The 19272-nt window shown below is 37.6% G+C and overlaps 1 protein-coding gene across 6 annotated transcripts in view; it reads left to right on the forward strand.

Annotated features, from left to right (window-relative positions):
- Positions 1 to 19272, forward strand: part of rapgef2b (Rap guanine nucleotide exchange factor 2b) — a 123412-nt gene that overhangs the window by 48236 nt on the left and 55904 nt on the right. For 5 of the 6 annotated variants that reach the window (XM_056257234.1, XM_056257229.1, XM_056257233.1 and 2 more), the window contains exons 4-5: positions 9636 to 9719; positions 18663 to 18738. In XM_056257234.1, the coding sequence (XP_056113209.1) occupies positions 9636 to 9719; positions 18663 to 18738 (160 nt within the window). Of the gene's footprint in view, positions 1 to 9635; positions 9720 to 14707; positions 14969 to 18662; positions 18739 to 19272 lie in introns of those variants that run through there. The other variant, XM_056257235.1, reaches the window with a different exon arrangement.

Below are 19272 nucleotides of genomic sequence, written 5' to 3' on the forward strand. Positions count from 1 at the left end.
GTCTCCTTTTTTCTGTAGCCACTCCGAAGTCCGAACGAAGTCTTTTGCATTTTACAGCGGGTGAATCTGTTGTCACTGGTGATTGTCGTTTGAACCTTTCTGGATCCGCCATCAAATTGATAAGTTTAATTATATCAAGTGCTGTGAGAAAAGGCTATAAATCTCCACCTCCAACATCCTCACACGCAATATAGCCTACTAGCCGAGAACCTCCTTTACGTGTACAGATGTGACGTAATGACGCAAAGACATGCTCGAATCTCCCGTGGAAATCCACCAGTACCACTGGAATTAAAAACATTATTACAAGCTTACCGTTTTGAATCGACCTAAGGCAAGCTCATAGTTTTGAACACTGGCTGGTTATGTATTTTCTCGAATGTGTATTTTGGATAATTTTTAACCCCAAAAAAGCTACGGACTGCAGCTTTAATTAAGAGATCCTAAAACTAATCCATTTGAATTGAGCGGTTTAGTCCATATTTTCTGAAGAGACAAGATCACTTTATATGATCAACAGAACAATTTAGGCTTTTATTTACATATAAACATTTATCAACGCACACATCAGTTGTGGTAAACAGAAGCTCAAGCATGTTCGCTTGACATGTGAGAACCAAGGTTCATTCTCGTGTGTTACGCAGCACGATTGAGCTTCTGCAAGAACCAATGAGGGTCATTATCTTGTGTTGCGCAGCACGTTTGCGCTTCGGCAAGAACTGAAGTGGTTCATTCTCACGCGTCAAGCAGGTTCGGTTGAGCTTCTGTTTATGCTTGCTGATCAATGTTTATATGTGAATAAAAGTCTAAAGTAAATCTGTTCATCATATAAAGCGATTGAGTTTCTTTAGAGAATTTGGACTAAACCGCTCACGCTCAATTCATTTGGATTAGTTTGACAATCTCTTTATGAACTTTTTGAAGCATCTAAGTGGTAGTTGTGTAGCTGTTTATGGAGGGACAGAAAGCTCAAAAGTAAAACAAAACAAAAGTCGAACGAGTTTGGAACGACATGAGGGTAAGTAAATGATGACAGAATTTTCATTTTTGGGTGAACTAACCCTTTAAATATTTCTTTAACATCATAATTTGGTTTTCAATTTCTCACAATATTAAAAAGTTTATTTTTCCAGGTGTAAATGAAAGAAAATCTCGGATGAATGCACAATATATATATATATATATACACTCACCGGCCACTTTATTAGGTACACCTGTCCAACTGCTCGTTAACACTTAATTTCTAAGCAGCCAATCACATGGCGGCAACTCAGTGCATTTAGGCATGTTGACATGGTCAAGACAATCTCCTGCAGTTCAAACCGAGCATCAGTATGGGGAAGAAAGTTGATTTGAGTGACTTTGAACGTGGCATGATTGTTGGTGCCAGAAGGGCTGGTCTGAGTATTTCAGAAACTGCTAATCTACTGGGATTTTCACGCACAACCATCTCTAGGGTTTACAGAGAATGGTCCGAAAAAGAAAAAACATCCAGTGAGCGGCAGTTCTGTGGGCGGAAATGCCTTGTTGATGCCAGAGGTCAGAGGAGAATGGCCAGACTGGTTCGAGCTGATAGAAGGGCAACAGTGACTGAAATAACCACTCGTTACAACCGAGGTATGCAGCAAAGCATTTGTGAAGCCACAACACGCACAACCTTGAGGCGGATGGGCTACAACAGCAGAAGACTCCACCGGGTACCACTCATCTCCACTACAAATAGGAAAAAGAGGCTACAATTTGCAAGAGCTCACCAAAATTGAACAGTTGAAGACTGGAAAAATGTTGCCTGGTCTGATGAGTCTCGATTTCTGTTGAGACATTCAGATGTTAGAGTCAGAATTTGGCGTAAACAGAATGAGAACATGGAACCATCATGCCTTGTTACCACTGTGCAGGCTGGTGGTGGTGGTGTAATGGTGTGGGGGATGTTTTCCTGGCACACTTTAGGCCCCTTAGTGCCAATTGGGCATCGTTTAAATGCCACGGCCTACCTGAGCATTGTTTCTGACCATGTCCATCCCTTTATGGCCACCATGTACCCATCCTCTGATGGCTACTTCCACCATGTCACAAAGCTCTAATCATTTCAAATTGGTTTCTTGAACATGACAATGAGTTCACTGTACTAAAATGGCCTCCACAGTCACCAGATCTCAACCCAATAGAGCATCTTTGGGATGTGGTGGAACGGGAGATTCGCATCATGGATGTGCAGCCGACAAATCTGCGGCAACTGTGTGATGCCATCATGTCAATATGGACCAAACTCCCTGAGGAATGCTTCCAGCACCTTGTTGAATCTATGCCACGAAGAATTGAGGCAGTTCTGAAGGCAAAAGGGGGTCCAACCCGTTACTAGCATGGGGTACCTAATAAAGTGGCCGGTGAGTGTATATATATATATATATATATATATATATATATATATATATATATATAACAATTTAAGTCTAAATTCACTAAAAAATATATTTTAACATGCATTATCTATTGACAATGCTCAGTAGATTTTAAAGGTGACCTATAATTCAAAATTGAATTTACCTTGGTATAGTCAAATAACAAGAGTTCAGTGCATGGACATGACATAGAGTGAATCTCAAACTGGACTGTTTTCGCGTTCTCATTTAATTCACGTTTATGAAAAACACCCCTGAAAAACGGTCGGTTCTCCACACAATACCGACTGTGACGCAATAGTCGGGATCATTAATATGTACGCCTCCAAATATTTGCATAATGCCAGCCCTCAATGCCAGGCGGAACTGCGCAGCCAAAGCATGGCAGTTGCTCAGTGTGGATGTACACATGAACACAAAAGTATTTTTTTAGTTCCTTCATCTGAGCCTCTGAAGAAACAATGGGTTAATTTTATTTTCTCTGGAAATTCCCAAACATTTCACCGACTGTTTCCTCAACTTGGGCCAATACAGAGCTGGCCTCGGATCGAGCTACCAAGCAACACTTTCTGATGTGTAATTGTTCAAGTTCAGACAGGTAATCTTTCTCTCAAAATCGTTCAATACTGTTTATGCATCAGTAAGTCAAGCCAGTGACTAAAATATCAGCTTCACATCTTTTTTTTTAGTAGGATGAAAATAATCGTATTTAAATTGTGAACAAATTATATACAGAAAGCGATCAAAGAACAATCTTTCCACACAGCGCGAGTTTATCTGGACACTTGCCAAACTCGTTATGAAATCAATGACGCACGTTACTGCACAACGAAGCTCTTACTGTATTTACATCATCGTGTTTGCATTGGTGAAAGCAGAGAGAGTGCAGAAACTGCTTTGCAATGATTAGATCTTCATTCTCGCGATCAACACGTCATCTGCTCAATGCTCATCACGGCAACATTTTATGTGATGGGAATAGATCTAAATACTTTAAAAACATCTCACGATTGGTTAATCTCGATAGCTGTTATAGTAAAAACGTATAATAGCAGTAGTAAAAGTATTCGGGAGAGTGTTTTACATTTAATGCGTAGCTATTTCATATGCAAGCATGTCAGCCAATCACAGCAGTGGCCGCGGTTACACTGAATCCCACAGCAGACACGCCCCTTCAAACAGAGTGTTCAAATCAGAGGCTAAAAGCAGGCTAGAAAAAATGCCATTTATTTCTAAATTATGATTATTTTTTATCTAAAAAACATACTAACATTATAAGGGTAACCCAGGAAACATTATAAAATAATAAAAAAAAACATTCTAGGGCACCTTTAAAAAGAGAAAAAAAGTGCCATTTAACTAATGTTTCTTATTGTAGAACTGCAAAGTGTCAGTGAGACTTATAGTAGAATCACTTTGAGCTCCTCTTTGCTGTCACACTCCAGTAAGGCTGCCATCTTTGCACTGAAGAGCCTCAATAGAAATAAAACCCTATAAAAGCCTTTGTGTGTAAGAATAGCTGTTGACTTTGAGTACTTATGCAGCATTCACACAAAGCTGCGTCTGTATGTGATCTGTGATTGTGTGCATGCAGGAGTGGTGCTCTGGAGTGGCATGGGTGATCCATCTTCTCCCCCCCCCCCACACACCCCACACACACACACCCCCCACACACACCCCACACACAGCTCAGCAGAAGGGTTCTCTCCTACAGTCATGGCCACCAGAAGGTTTCCCTCTCCCCATCACTCTCTCTGTATTCCTGCTGGGAATCCCATCAGCCCAAGATCCGCCGCTGGGCACAAACACACAGCTCTGACAAGAAATGTAGGCACATCAACACAGTTTTATCTATACTTCATTTGAATGTGCATTTAAGTCCATTTTTCATTTTGGTAACCTTTTACAATGATGACACTTTTATAATGTTACTGGTTAAATACTACTGGAGTTACTTTAATGATAACAGTAACTTATGCCTGCTATAGACTGTTCGATTTCGGCAATCCTATACGCTGATTTCACGCAGCCGCCATTTTGAAATGGCTCCGGTGGGAAGAAAACCGGAAGTGTCGCGTTTAATCATAGGAAGTGTCTTTTAGGGCACGTCCACACGAAGACGCGTTTCGCTGTATACGTATACATTTTTTATCGTATTGGCGTTTCGTCCACACGGATCCGGCGTTTTGGGACACTGAAACCGCTATTTTTTGAAACCGGGTCCCAAAGTGGATAAATCTGAAAACGACACCCTTGCGGTTTCGTGTGTACAGCCAATCCGTATATTTTGTGAAACGATGATGTCATCACATCACGTGTCGGCTGCGTCACACGTAACAGCAACAACAATAATTGCGGAATACATGATTGTGTTCGTGCTGCAGAATCTACTAAGCCTACTAGCTTTATTACAGCAAAATCTATTGCTTCTATGCAACTGTGGTGAGCAACAGCGCGCAAGGTTATGCACATGCTCAAAGTCTTCTTCTCCATGTATAGTGTATCTCTGTGGCAGAATTACAGCGCCCCATACTGGTCTGGCATATATATACTACACCGTTTTCAGTCGGTTTCAGTGGTTTCGTGTGTATGCAGATATTTCTTGAGACGACGCCGTGTTTACGGAAATTTTTTTTAGAACGAGGGAAAATGAATATCGGATAGGGAACGCACCGGCTTCGTGTGGACTCTGCTTTAATCATAGGAGAGTCGCGAATGCGATGGCATATTGTTGTTTAATGTAGAAATTAGTTATTCTAAAAATGTACATACATTTCTTTCATACTTTAGACTATATACAGTGAAATTCATTTATAAATAAAATTATTTTTTTATATATAAATCAGAACGTAAAAAAAGAAGCAGGAACGAACTACTGCATATACATATCCAATATTGGATATTAACATCCAATAGTGTAAATCGTGGCAGCAGCTTCAGGTTGGTAGTCCAAGGCATTGTTGTCTATCTGTACTTCCGGGGTTCTTCCCACCGGAGCCTCGCTTTCGATTTCAAAATGGTGGCTGCGTGAAATCACCATATAAGATAATTACAAATCACACTGTACGACATGGATCTAATAAACTTGGGTACAACATGTATAAAGACTACGATGATGACATCTATTGAATTGTAGGCGATGACACAATATATTACAGAAGAATAAAATGTCATCAGTATGCTCTAGTTGTAAGCAAATAGAGCAAGATCAAAGTGCAGCAATTGTGGTTTTTATGTGCACTGAAAAAAAAGAGGAGGAAGCGAAAGAGGAGAATATGGATTCGGTCATGACTTGGCATAGTAAATAGTTTTAAGTTTTAGCACCATGTCGTGTTGATCAATATGCCATTTCAAACAAACTGTGAAATGATCATGTTAAATTTCTGACACTGTCAGAAAATGATCGCAGGCTGTCTTTGGTCACATGGCCGTGACAACACCGTCTTTGAACCTCTCTCACTGTACGATGTAGGACCACGTTTGGGAGCCACGACCACAGAAATCGCCAAGATTGGTCATCTTTCGTCTGGGACAGCCCAAAATCGTCCAATGTGTACCAGGCATTAGTTACTTACTCTAGTTCACTCTATAGTTTGTCTATAATATTTTAGCTTTAGAATACATTTATGACTTTCAAAGTTAACTGATATAATTTAAATGTTTAAGATGTTTTACTTTTCTTCATTTATATTTAACGATTTGGTCGTAAAGGTTTACAACTTTTTAATATACTGAGAATCAAAATGTCATTTTGGTATTTATTTTTTGTCTAGTTAGCTTTTTTTAAAGTTTTTTCAGTTAACAGACATTTTCATTGACATTTTCTTTTCATTTTTTGCTAATATCTAGTGACACCCTCACAAACTTTACCATGGTAACCATGGTTTCTGGAAAAATGTTATTAAAATGCCAGTAATAACTGCTGCTACCATTATTGTTTGTTCTGTACAAGTGTAATAAATCAACATTGACATTGTTCAAGTTTTACTATAGCTGTAATACCTGGAGAAACTAATGCATTATAATGTTGGTTGCTATGATATAGATTTGTAAAGGCATGAACACTTAGGGGCTGACATATAGCCTATAACACGCTCTCACACGTTTATTTTTTAGCATTTTTGGGAGGAGTAAAATTTACATATGTGGTTTCAACAACCAGATGCATTTACACTTGTCCAGTTTCGTTTGGAATGCGGCCCAGACCTCCTCCTGAAGTGGTTTGAGCGATCGGATTCAAATCCGTCTCGAATGCGTTTCGAAGGGCATTTACACCTGGTCTTTTCACGATCGGATAGCTATCCGATCACAGAAAACGCATGAAGTGGCCAGGTGTAAACAGCCCATTAGTCAACAATATTAATTGTTCTTCAACACTATTAATATTATTCTTTTTCCTGTATTTGTCTGTGGATTCGAACCTTTAATTAAGAATTTCCTTTTTTAAGCTTACTGAAGATTAGCAGATAAATAACCCCTAAGGATGAATGCATGAAGTCCATATTCCTCCAAACCTTGCCTGACTTCCTGCTCTGGTTTCTGCTGCTCCCGAGTCGTTCCTGAGGGGCTGAAGGCTGAGGCTGTGAGCTTGATGAGCATTTGATGAGCGCTGGAAGAGTGTTTCAGTGACCCAGTTCAGTCAGCGCTGCTCCGTTGATGGTGCAGAACATCCTCACGCTCTCCGTCTCTCGCCCTCCATCATTCCCGCTCTCTCCTTCTCCCTCTTTGCATTCTGCTGATTAATAATTGAATGCTTCGTTTTTGTCTGCGCGCGCTCGGGTAAAAAAAACGATTAAAAGAGGGAGCAGAAGCTGCAATGATGAAGGGAGCGATGCAGAAAGAGAACGTAAAAAGCAAGCCGTGCTCGTGCTGCGTTTGAGAGCAGTCAGGAGCTGCCTCATTAGTCCTATAGAGATCCTGGAGCGAGTATTTATGTGTGCGTGTTGTTTAGGATTTTCATTTAAAGACAAACATCCAGAAGTTTGGAGAACTGTTTGTTGTACTCAAAGTTGAGGAAAGCATTCTGTTGATCGATATGGACTTTTCAATGGGTGCAATAAGGGATCGTGTGCGTGGCTACTTACTAAATACGTAAATACAAGGATGGGAAATATTAATTTCATTTGAGTTAAAATTATCTTAAAGGTTTACCTGTATATTATTGTGAAGCTTTTGCTAAAAAATTGTGCATTACAACATACAAAAAGTTTGGCGGCACAACAAGACACACTGCAACAATTATAGAAATATTAATACTGAAGTTCTTGGATGTTATTATTACTGCAGCCAATTACAGAGACACAAGATGATGCCTGTTGCGTTTGTATGAAATGAAAGTGTGAGACTGTGGTGTTATATATACGAGAGACATAAATAGTGCCTTTTCAGTTATAGAATGAGCAGTCCAATATACAGCGTTGCCATGTATGACAGAAGATTTTTCAATTTTTCAGTAATTCATTAAATTCATTCAAGAGTTATATGCAATGAACCAAACCAACCATATACAAAGAAAATAAAAACATTACAAACTGCAAAAATGCGAATGACACAAAACTATTGATTTAAAGTTGTTTATTGTGAAAATTGTAATAGTTTGAGAATGTAGGGAGGTTGAATCTATTGACGTCTATTGACCCTATTGAGATTGATGTCATTTGCTGAGCTTCATGGGAGTGGGCGAGCAGCACTTATGTGGGTTTTTTTTGGTGCGATTTGGCTGTTTCAATTATCTGATTGGTGGATATTTTTTGCATAATCCTGGTTGATGTTGTTTCCTTCAGGAATTCCATTGTTAAACATAATTATAAAATAGGGTTGTGGACTGATGCTCACACTAGGTCTATCTTTTTATAAGTTATTGTTAAAAATTCATTCCTCTATGATGAAAATGTATAGGATTTTTACTTCCTGGACCCAACTGTTGCACTCTATATGACTGACCGTAAATGGTACATTCAAGTCCTCCTGGGAAGTGTGTATTTATGAGGTGGGAAGTCATGTCACTTTCACCAGAGCAAGATGGCGGTGTACCATCTCTTAATTAACTACACAATAATACAGAAAGCTTTTAAATTCTACCATGGAGAACGAAGAACGTGGATCAGGTGTGTTTTGCTTTTTAATGTTTTTAATTCATTTATGAAGCCACTGTAAAATGTATTGTTACATATTATATTGTTATATTACAATGCCATTATATTTTGTGCAGGGAATTATCTTATTTTGTTGTAAATAAAAAAGCCTGGCAATGTCACTGCTATAAATACCTATACATATTGTGGTATTCCGTCACGTTTCTCACTAAAACACTCCCAAGCTCGTAAAGATCAGGGCTTAAAAAGAAAATCCCGAGCTTCCCACTCGTATTTACGACTTTGTGGTGGCGTTCATGTGCGTTCAGCTCGTAATTGCGATCTTTTCAACAAAACTTGAATGCACCATTAGAACCGAGAATTCCAGTGAACGTGATAAGATGAAGATATACAAGGAATTTCGTCACAGACAAAACATATTAAATCACATAAAAAGTCATATTAAAATGTGCAATAATAAAGTGTGCAGTGTAGCATGAAATCTGAGTTATTTGCTTCATGTTAGCACTGGACTGTCTATCAGCTCATAAACCCCAGCACTGCTTTGGGCATGTTATCTCACTGGAGTGTGTATCCGCTGTTCTGACTCAGTGATCAAGATGTCCGCTGCTCATTGGATTGCTCATCTTCTCACATTCCCACTTTTAACACTTACTGGAGAGGCAGACATGGAGCGGTGCTCGCCGGGAGCTGGAAGGATGTCTCTGGCGTCGACCCACCGTGCCTCAGAAGATGTCTAACGTTCCTGACTGCTCTGTGACCTGAAAAAAAGGAGTGGGGATTGTGTGTCAGTGTGTTATTTCCTACACACTCACATAAATCAAGCAGTCATATTTCAACTGGCTTCACTTACAGGAGGAAGAGAGATGGTTTGTTGGCCGTTTGATAGCTCTGTTCACGGTTTTCCTCTGGGGAATCTCCTAATGTCATCTTTTGTCTGCACACAGGAGTGTATCACAGGACAAAAATGATGACAGAGTGTTTACATTAGGCATTGATGTTATGTGTGTCCGTGTCAGCTGCTTTTTCTCTAACCATACAGCAAACCAGACCACATGTTAGACATAAGCATGTTTTGTTTTCTGTTAGACTCTAAATTAAATTTTTTCGTCATCCTCTCTTTTTCTCTCTCTTTCAGCCCCGATGACATTGGCACATGCTGGTACATTCTGCTCTCTGGATCAGTCTTCATCAAAGAGTCCATGTTCTTGCCACGCTCCAGGTATGTCATCCAGGAACGTCATCAAGTACCAAACATTCACACTTCATTACAGAAAAAAACCCCAAATACCCTTTCCATTAACCTCTCATTCATATTAACCGTGTACCTTCTCCCTTTAAAAGTTCTAAAATTTAATCGGAACAAATAAATATTAAGCATCCCAAATAAAGAACATATGTAAAAAGAGTAAATGTCTCTTCTCAGTTTAGCTTTGTCCCAGTTTTTTTTCAGTTTGCCACTGAAATGGCCTGTGGAGGAGTGTACATCCAAAATGTGACTGTGACCAGTTTAGTAAAATTAAGTTAGCATTTAATGAAAATACCTTCAAAAAGCGACTTTATCTCTATCAGTCTCCCAATCATGTTTCTTTTTTTCTTGGGCATTTTTACATTTATCATGTTTTTTTAATTACATAGAAATACTGTCATAGTTTGTCAAATACTTTAAATATGATCAATTCATTAAATAAATTAAATAATTAAATTAGTGAGAGGAGTTTTAGAATTTTAAGAAATAAATACGATACAAATAATAAAAATAATTTGTAAAAAAACAAACAAATATATATCAGAAGTTATAAATATTTTTTTTGTAAATTCATTATGGGAATGTTTTTTTGTTTTTGTCTCAGCATCTTAATATCTGTGGTATTTTGGTCACTTTTTTTTTTTTTTTTCTGTGTAAAGGAATAGTTCAACTACAAATTTAAAGTGTCAACATTTACTCAAACAAATCATGTCGTTCTTGTGATTTTCTTTTTCTGTGGAACATAAAAGGAGACATTTTAAATGTTCTTAGTTGTTGTTTTCAGTAGTAGTAAATGGGTATTGTCTACATGCTTCAAAAGTACCAGAAACAATTTTTTTTTCCTGCTTCAGAAGATTCGAATATATGGCACAAATCACATAGCTACAAATCACATGGACTACTTTTATTATATGTTTATGCTGCTTTTTTGATCAGAACGTCTCCTTTTGTGTTCCACTGGAGGATGTCATGCAGGTTTGGAACAAATTAAGGGTGAGTAAATGATGACTGAATTTTTGGTGAACTATTTTTTTTTATTTCTGACCCTGACATGTAATCAGTAGCCTAATCCAAACATCATAACTTAGCATAATACGACTTTAGAAAGGCCACATATGCAAATAAAGACTATCCGCATTATCAAGAATCAGCATTTTGTTTGGTGCAATATAACCACGCTCTAGCATAAAACTTGATAAGACAGAAATGAGCAAGCAGCGAACTGTAGCAAGGACATGCAGAAAGAAACATTTTGACTGAGTGGAATTTAAAAGCATAGCTAGCTTTACAAAAGCACTTGACAGAGATGCTTTAGATTTGGCTTGCTGTGGGAATATGTCATTTTATCACCATGGCAATGAGAGAAGCTGGTCTCTCCCTCCCTCGCTGTTTCATTTGGCTTCACGGAGAGAGCTGTGATGTGTTTCTCCTGTAATAGACTGTGACTCAGGCGTCCAGTGAATGAAAACCAACAGGACAGCGGTGCACTTCTTAAACAATGTCTTGATAGCGCTCACAAACAGCCCCTTCAAGAGAATTCACCTCTACCTCGTGTACCGATTCTTGTCTGAGACAACCCAGATCTGCAATAACATCTTATCAGCTTCCTTTAGCGCGTTATTTTTTCCCATTTCTTTTCCAAACAAATTCACTCTCTTTTAAAAAGCACATTTGTGTAACACCTGTTTCATTGCACCTGAAACTCTCACTCACTGCAAATGCTGCATGCAAGTGTTTAATTGCACCACGATTGCCATCATTAAAAGCCTAATGGTGTGCAAAGTTCTGGCAGAAGTCAGAGTTGAGTTTGAGGTGGCATTTGAAAATGTCAGCGCCGGTACCACCTGGTACTCATGCCAGTGCTTATGCAACAAGTCCGAGCCCTTATTGCAGGCTTAACCATCAACAAGAGTTTCTATTGTTATAAACTCTGTTAAATCTGATCCTTCAGTAAGTCCATTGTTTTCTTACCTATTCCTGACCACAAGACTTAGAAAACATTGTTAGCCACAGTTCCCTTGAGATATGGCTTTTACCCTTACAAAAAAGTACTGTGGTTTTACCATGGTACAGATATGTTGTTAGGAAGTAGTATATTTCTTTGATATGTTCCATGGTACCGAATGTTTATCAAACTCATGTACCAAGGTATTTACATGTGCTTCAAGGTGCAAGGTGCTTCAAATGATTTTCTTTGCTCTATTGCTAAACAAAACCAAGCATTTTATATATAATGATTATTTTCCTATAGTGTTTGGGATGAAGTCAGTTTAAAATGGTACATTTGCACTCTATACAGTGTTCCTTTGCTTTGTGCTATTTCATCTCGAAAACAAGCAACATAACTTTTGATTACATCAGGCTTTCCCAAACTGGGGTTTTGTGAGGAACTGAAGGGGGTTTATGAGTTGACGAAAAGCTATTAATTAATTAAATCATAGAAATGTAAAAATAAAATAATGTTGAATTAAAAAGTCACAATTAAACACTTACTAAAATATTTAATTTGTTTACCTGCATGGCCAGATGCAAATGTGTTTATTAAATTATTAACTTAAAATATTTACTTTGTAACCAGATGTTTAGAATCATTTTAAATTGAGTTTGAATTTAGTAACATGCTCAGATTGTCCATAGTAATTTTTATTTTTATTCATCAACAGATAAAACAAGTTACTAAAAAAGTACTTAAAGGCAATTTTAAATTCTTAGTTTCAGTAAGATGTTTACTTTTATTACAACTACCTCTTATGTTTGCATGTGTTCACCTCATGCAAACAAACTCTAGGTTGGTTTTCCCATGGAAGTGCTTTCAGAGCCTTACCATTCTTCCCTGCAGTGATATGCATTTACTTCATGAGAGTATTATCTGTGACATCTGATAGGTAACTCTGTCCTAGACAATGCTTCCCTGCATGCATCAACATGCCTCATTTGTTGTTCAGCCACAAGTTCTCAACTTTGCATGCCAATTCCCAGCTACAGCCCCCTAGCTGTACAAACCCAGTTTGGTTTGTAGTTGGTGGCTTGTTTGTGCAGTTTAGCTTTTTGTGAATTATGAATAGTCCTTTTTGTTTGGTTTACCTATACAAATTTGAGTATGAATGCAAATTTCTTTTCCTTTACAATCTCCCAGGTAGGGGTGTGTATTGAAAATCGATTCCAATTCAGGAATCGGATACTGAATTGGATTCATTTCGATTCCTCTTATTGATTGTGTGCATTTTCAAATGACTTTAAACCATAAGCGCAACAAGACCTGCACAGTTTTCTGTGCTGAACACACATCCAAAGCACGTGCACAGAAAAGTGTTTTTAATGTGATTTTAAACCATTCAAGGGCAAGAAGACTCGCACACTGTTTTCTGTGCTGCACACACATCCAAAACGTGCGCACAGAAAGCCGCTTCTCATAGTACGCAATGCTGAACTGCACTGTAATGGAAAAATATACACAAAAAATATGTCAAAATATCCTCGTAAACAAAGTCGGTTATGTTAAAGTGAACGTACACAGTTGACAAAGAAAAAGCATAATAGTATATTGGATCTTTGCAGTTTTTTAAAGTGACAACAGCCTATTATTTTTGATTCTGTCTCTATAATAACCTTAATCAAACAACAAAAAACAGAGAAAATTCACTTGCTGTTCTTGTCTGAATAACTTTTGTAACTGCACTTTATAAATAAAATATACCTTACAAATATAGTGTTATTTTACATTTGAATACAGTTTCTGTACCTGAATACCTGAATATCTTAAAACAGTGTTTATTTCAATAGTATATTTGTTCAGTTGTATTTATTTGTGCAATTTTTTGTTTTATTTTTTTATTTTTTATTAGAGTGTTTACTTGTCTTTAATAATGCTTGAAATTTATATTAGTTAGGTTAATATCCCTCTGGGGTCGACAATTGTGCCGGCGCGTTTTGCTGGATTTTCTTCACATAGCAGCAAAATAAACTTAAAATAGTCCGTCATTTATTGTCATACAGGCATAAGAAATATAAAAAAATAAACTGTAAAATGTCTACTTTATGTGTCCACTTACAATCGAAACAAAACATTGTACTTTTGTAAAATAAAGAAAATAAACAGGGTATGCTTTCTGCCTCTCCGTCTCCGAGAACTTTTTTCTGGAGCACGCCTCTAAACTTAAACATTTATGTGAATGAGTAGGCAAGATGATTTTCAGATCATTATGAAGCAAAAACTCTTGGTGACAACATCCATCAGTCAAAAGTCTTGTGGACACATATTTAGTATGTGTTTTGTGGCCTTATTTCAGAAACTTACATTTTCTTGTTTTTTCAATAACCATGTATACACATTATCCTCTCAAAAATACAAACATATACATAAATGTTGCTCACATATTATGTAGCCTTGTTTGTGCTGAATAGAGTGTAATGACACCTTTGTCATTAATATGTTTATAAGCAACTGAAAAAAGCACAGATGTCAGGGCATGTCAAAACATCTCAAGGACACGTTGGACCCCTAAGGGTTAATTGTTTTTGCCATGGTATTTTTAAACCATAGACAAAAGTTCCTTGTGTAAGTGTTCTTTGGCCTGTTGATTTTTGTTCATGGTATTCAGCTAACTAATTCAGCCCAGACTTAGAATAAATGTGAATGATATCCATGTTGTTGTTGTTGTTGTTTTTTTTACTTCATTGGAAATAAAATTAGGTATCGATAAGAATCGAAATCAATAAGCAGAATTGGAATCGGAATCATTAAAATTCAAACAATACCCAACTCTTTTCCCAGGTTGCCTTTGATTGTAGTCTTATAAGTCGCTACAGGTTATGAGTTTAGGTTGAGAGGTCATGATGTTTGTGGGTAGAGGTCAACCACTCCCTCTTGGCTCCACAGGAAGTAAGAGGCAGGCAGGAATGTTGGCTTTGGTCGAACACCACTAACTCTCAAGAGCGCACATTCCCCAACTCACACGCTCTTGTAAGATGAAGGCGGCAGACGGAGCTGTCAGAACAGAGTTCTCGCAGAGCAGCATACGTGAAGTTGGATTATCATGTGGCGCTCACGAAATCACGTTTGTGTTTAGTGTGGTAGCAGCGTGTGTGTATGGATATTAAGCAAGAACATTAAAAACACATTTGAGGTAGAAGTATGGGACTGAATGCATGATTTTAAAGTAGTCTGGATTGTTTATGGATTTCATTGGACCTATTTTGTAACCGCTCTCTCTCATCTACAGGTACAGTATGTTTTTGTTTTGTTTTTACATATTGGGTCTTAATGCTGTATATTAAGTGCATTATTAGATCACTTAAATACATTTTTGTAAATATTTTCTATAAACCTACTTTCCATCAAATACTTCTCTAAAGGACATTTTTATTTTATTGTATGCTGTTTTTTACTAATGCAAAATGGAAGTAATCATACCTCAAGTGTCAAGCTTTGCTAAGCATGCCTCAAGTGTTTCGGTCCCAGAATCGGATCTAGTAACAGTTCAGGGTTTCTCGTGAAATGCTGTTTGCACTGCTTTATGTTGCCATGTGTCTGCAAGCGCAGATCTGAGAGCCGGCACAGCTGTTTAGCACTCACTGAAGCGTTGCAGTAGAATCCTGTTATTGAATTATCCATTCTACTGTACATCAGCAGTCCTTAAACCTTCCAATGTACCCCCTTCTCCCCTCTGACTTGCCCACCGACAGCACTTGCATAACAGCTCTTTAATCTTTGCTCGGCTTAATATAGAGAGATGAAACGGGGCTTATTTACTTTGGAAACCCCTATGTTCTTCGCTGGGTGTGAGTGCCTGCCGCGTTCGTCACAGAATCACATTCCAGACACCCGGAATGTTGTGTAATATGGAATGTAAGACTGGGTGGGCATCACATCTCACCATGAGTTAAATTCCCAAGGAATGTGGCATGAAGGCTGACGTTAATATGATTTATTAACAAATGTTTGGTTTTAATATAATTTTTACAGTTTGCCTTTTTTTTTGGCTTCTGAGAATTTCTTTTTAGAATTTGGAATTTTACAAGTCAGAGCTTTTTCCACCCTTCTCTTTTCATTTGGTTCTGCTCAAGGCAAATATTTTTTCCTATATTCATCTAGAAACATCTAGAAATGCTTCTGTATTCCATTTTTCTTTTCATATTGCATTTTGCGGTTATAAAAGTTATATTCACAAGTTATACTTGGAATCCCTGATATTCTCTCTGTGGTTTCAGATAATAGCCACTGTATATCATGAACGATGAATGAAAACACCAAATCTTGAGGTTTTGTATTTGGATAGGAGCCTGCAAGGGAAGTCAAACAGCATTACAACACAGAGGACTCATTGTGTGTGGTCTTAAGCTAAGAAACAATGAATGTAGAGGGAATCCCACCTGTTAGTCTAACTATATTAGCTAGTTACTATATCTGCCAGCTGCACCTGTACAGTAACCAGTATACAATTAGCTATTCAACAGTAAGTGTAGTGCATTACCCAAAGGCTTGTTGTGACAAAAAAAAAATGTTGGTTCAAGTGTTCAGTTGTTGAAATTTTGACATAATTAATTAAATATAATTATAATGCTGTCATGCTGACAATTGTCATTGTGAGGTATTATAATTCATATAGTGGAGTCAAGTGTTCTCATAGTAAAATCAGCCTTGCTTTGTCACTCACAGTTTTCTGAAGTGTATGTAGAGGTTTTGCTGACTTCTTACACAGCTGAACCGCAGTTTTTCTTTCTACTTATGTGTGTGTGTAAGTGTGTGTCAGCTTTGGACCAGAGTGTCACCTGGCAGCTCATTCAGCTGCAAAAAGTCTCTTGCAAGCAGCATTGATGGTAAATTAACAAAACAGATGAAAGGTGAAGTATGTAATATTACAAACAGCATCAAACAGAATTGAAAAATATATATATATTGTATGTATTTCAAGTATCCCATCTGTCTTCTATTGTTTAGCCAAATAGCTAGACCCATCCTAAACTCACTGGGTTTTTATGTCAGACCCAGATAGCGTGCTTAAAATATTGCCCCCTTTAAAAAAAAAAAAAAAAAAAATTTGTAAAGGTCTGCAAAGTTTTAAAGATCTAAGTGCACGACAAATAAAGTCTCTTAAAAGAAAGAATCGATTCTGAACTGCCGAGATGAGTTGTCTGCAATTTCAGTCTCACTTCCTGTTACACACCTATGTAACAATGTAATATTTCTTTGTGTTGTCGACATGTCGAGAAGATGCTTTTTTCAGCACTGCAAATCCACTTTAAAAGGATGAGGACTTGTACTGGAATTGATAAGTGTATCAAGTGCAGGGGAAGCCTCCGGTGCTGAAATTCAAATATGTTAAAAGGTGTTTCGTTTCCGATGCGCTGTAAGCGGGAGACCAAACAGACTGAGCCATTATGACCAATCAGAGCAGAGTAGGCTCTCAAAAAGGAGGGGTTTAGAGAGACTGATGCTGAGTCCCAATTCGCATACTATCCGTCTTAAATAGTATTTGAAATTAGAATTAGTGTGTTCCAAATAATAGCATGTTGAAATAAGAATTCCAAAGATACCCGGTCTACTTTTTCTTTTTCTACTTTAGAATCCAAAGATTAGAACTACAAACACAAATAAAAAGCATTAAAAACTAAAAACATGACGGATGTTCGAGTCCCACGGTTAAGTAGAGAGGTGGTATAGGGGTTTGAGTGATTAATTATCAGTTTCTAAACTGACGAAAGTATATTTATTCAATGTTATCCACATTATATTTCATCTGCAACAGCATTGTGAACTTTTGTAAAGATACGTTTGTACAACAACTTTTAAATGCATCATTATGCAAATTGCAAACACATTAGGAGAGTCTCTACACGAAAGACCCACGACTGGCAGATCAACGTGCTACTATATTTCTCTCCGAAACAGTAGGAAATAAAATAATTGTGGAGGATTGTAACTGTGACAAGATGATTGACAGCGCAGTTTAAATGGTGACAAGATGGACGTAACTAAGCAACAGAGCTGTCAGTTAAAGACGCCATATTGATGAAGTAGTGTGTCCCAAAGCTTGCCTGCAACACTCAAAAGTATGTCCTTTTTCTTCACAAAAACAGAACATACTTTTAGGGCATAGTATAAATAGGCGAATTGGGATGCAGCGTGAATCTTGGAAAGAACCATTTTCTAAGAAATGAGGTCATGTGCAATGCATATTTTGAGATAGGTGTTTGAGACCTCCAAAACAAAATTAGGAATCTTTAAAATAGGATAATAGGGGCACTTTAAACAAACAGATTACAGTTTTGTTTGGTGCCACTAGTGGCACATGTTACCTTCAATCAATTTTTAAAAAATATTAATTTCATTTTTAAAAAAATTATATATTATATACTTTTTATATATATTATATGCTTTTAACTGTTTATTTTATTTTTGCTTTTTTCCCTATTTATTCAATTGTTTTAATTAATTGTGCCTTTTTCATTATTTAGTGTATTGATGACAGGAAATTATTTTGTGAAGAAGAGGGATTGGGAAATGCTAGTCTCTGAATTTGCATTTTAACCCAACAATTACAGGTTCAGTGCAGATGATTTAAAAAAAATCTGCGTATTTACCTTTATCCTGCATGGAACTCCACCTCACGTTTCCATGGTCCCCTTCTTAAATTTTCAATAGAGTTTTTTGTGTTGCTACTCACACACTCCATCACTTTGCACTGTACTTCTTTCATTAGGCCATGATGTCATCCTGTGGACTTTTCCAGTCTGGTCGTACTTTCTTTCCCAGTGGAATCTCACTGGCTAGGCCAGGAACAGTGCCACGAGTCTTTGGATATGTGTTTCTCTGGCTCGGATTCTAAGCACGCTTTCATTCCCACAGAATCTAAGGATTCCATAATTGGTTGAGTGGTATATAACCTTTCTGTCTCTCCTGTTCTTCTCCTCTAGCTTTGGGAAGAGGTCTGCTGGGAGTTTACGTCGTGGATGCGAGTGCATCGTGCTGGAGCCATCCGAGATGATTGTGGTGAGTAATCATGGACCAGATAATCATCTTAACCTAATACTCTTACTAATCACATGGTATAATTGCAGTTTTGTGCTGCAGTTTCATTCCTCTTCCCCAGTGGTTCACACAGTGTGCTACGCTTACCCCCAGGGGTACATACAAGGTCAGATTTGACATTACACAGGCCGATAACAATTGGCTAAAAACAATTTTCCAAAGAAAATGTGCTGGTTCTAATTAGGAATGGGTCAGAATGGTCGACCAGTTGTCCAAGATGGTCTTATTTTTTTGATGCTAGATGTTTTTAGGATTTTGGATGCTTTAATTAGCACATTGCTTGATCTTTGAGACAGATTGCACACTAAAACATACTGAAAAGTTAAACATGTCTTGTGTATATGCCCCCTTCAAGGGATAGGTTAACTAAGGTTTTGTGACTCAGTGTCTTTTTGCCATCATTAGCTATAAATATTATAAAAAAATTTAATGAATTCAGATTCTTAGTATTCAATAATTAAAGATTGGGGAAAATGAAGTAGCTGTCTGCGCACA

This window comes from Rhinichthys klamathensis, unplaced genomic scaffold, assembly GCF_029890125.1.
Source record: "Rhinichthys klamathensis goyatoka isolate OS25496 unplaced genomic scaffold, OSU_Roscu_1.1 h1tg000136l_1, whole genome shotgun sequence".
NCBI classification, from domain to species: Eukaryota; Metazoa; Chordata; class Actinopteri; order Cypriniformes; family Leuciscidae; genus Rhinichthys; species Rhinichthys klamathensis.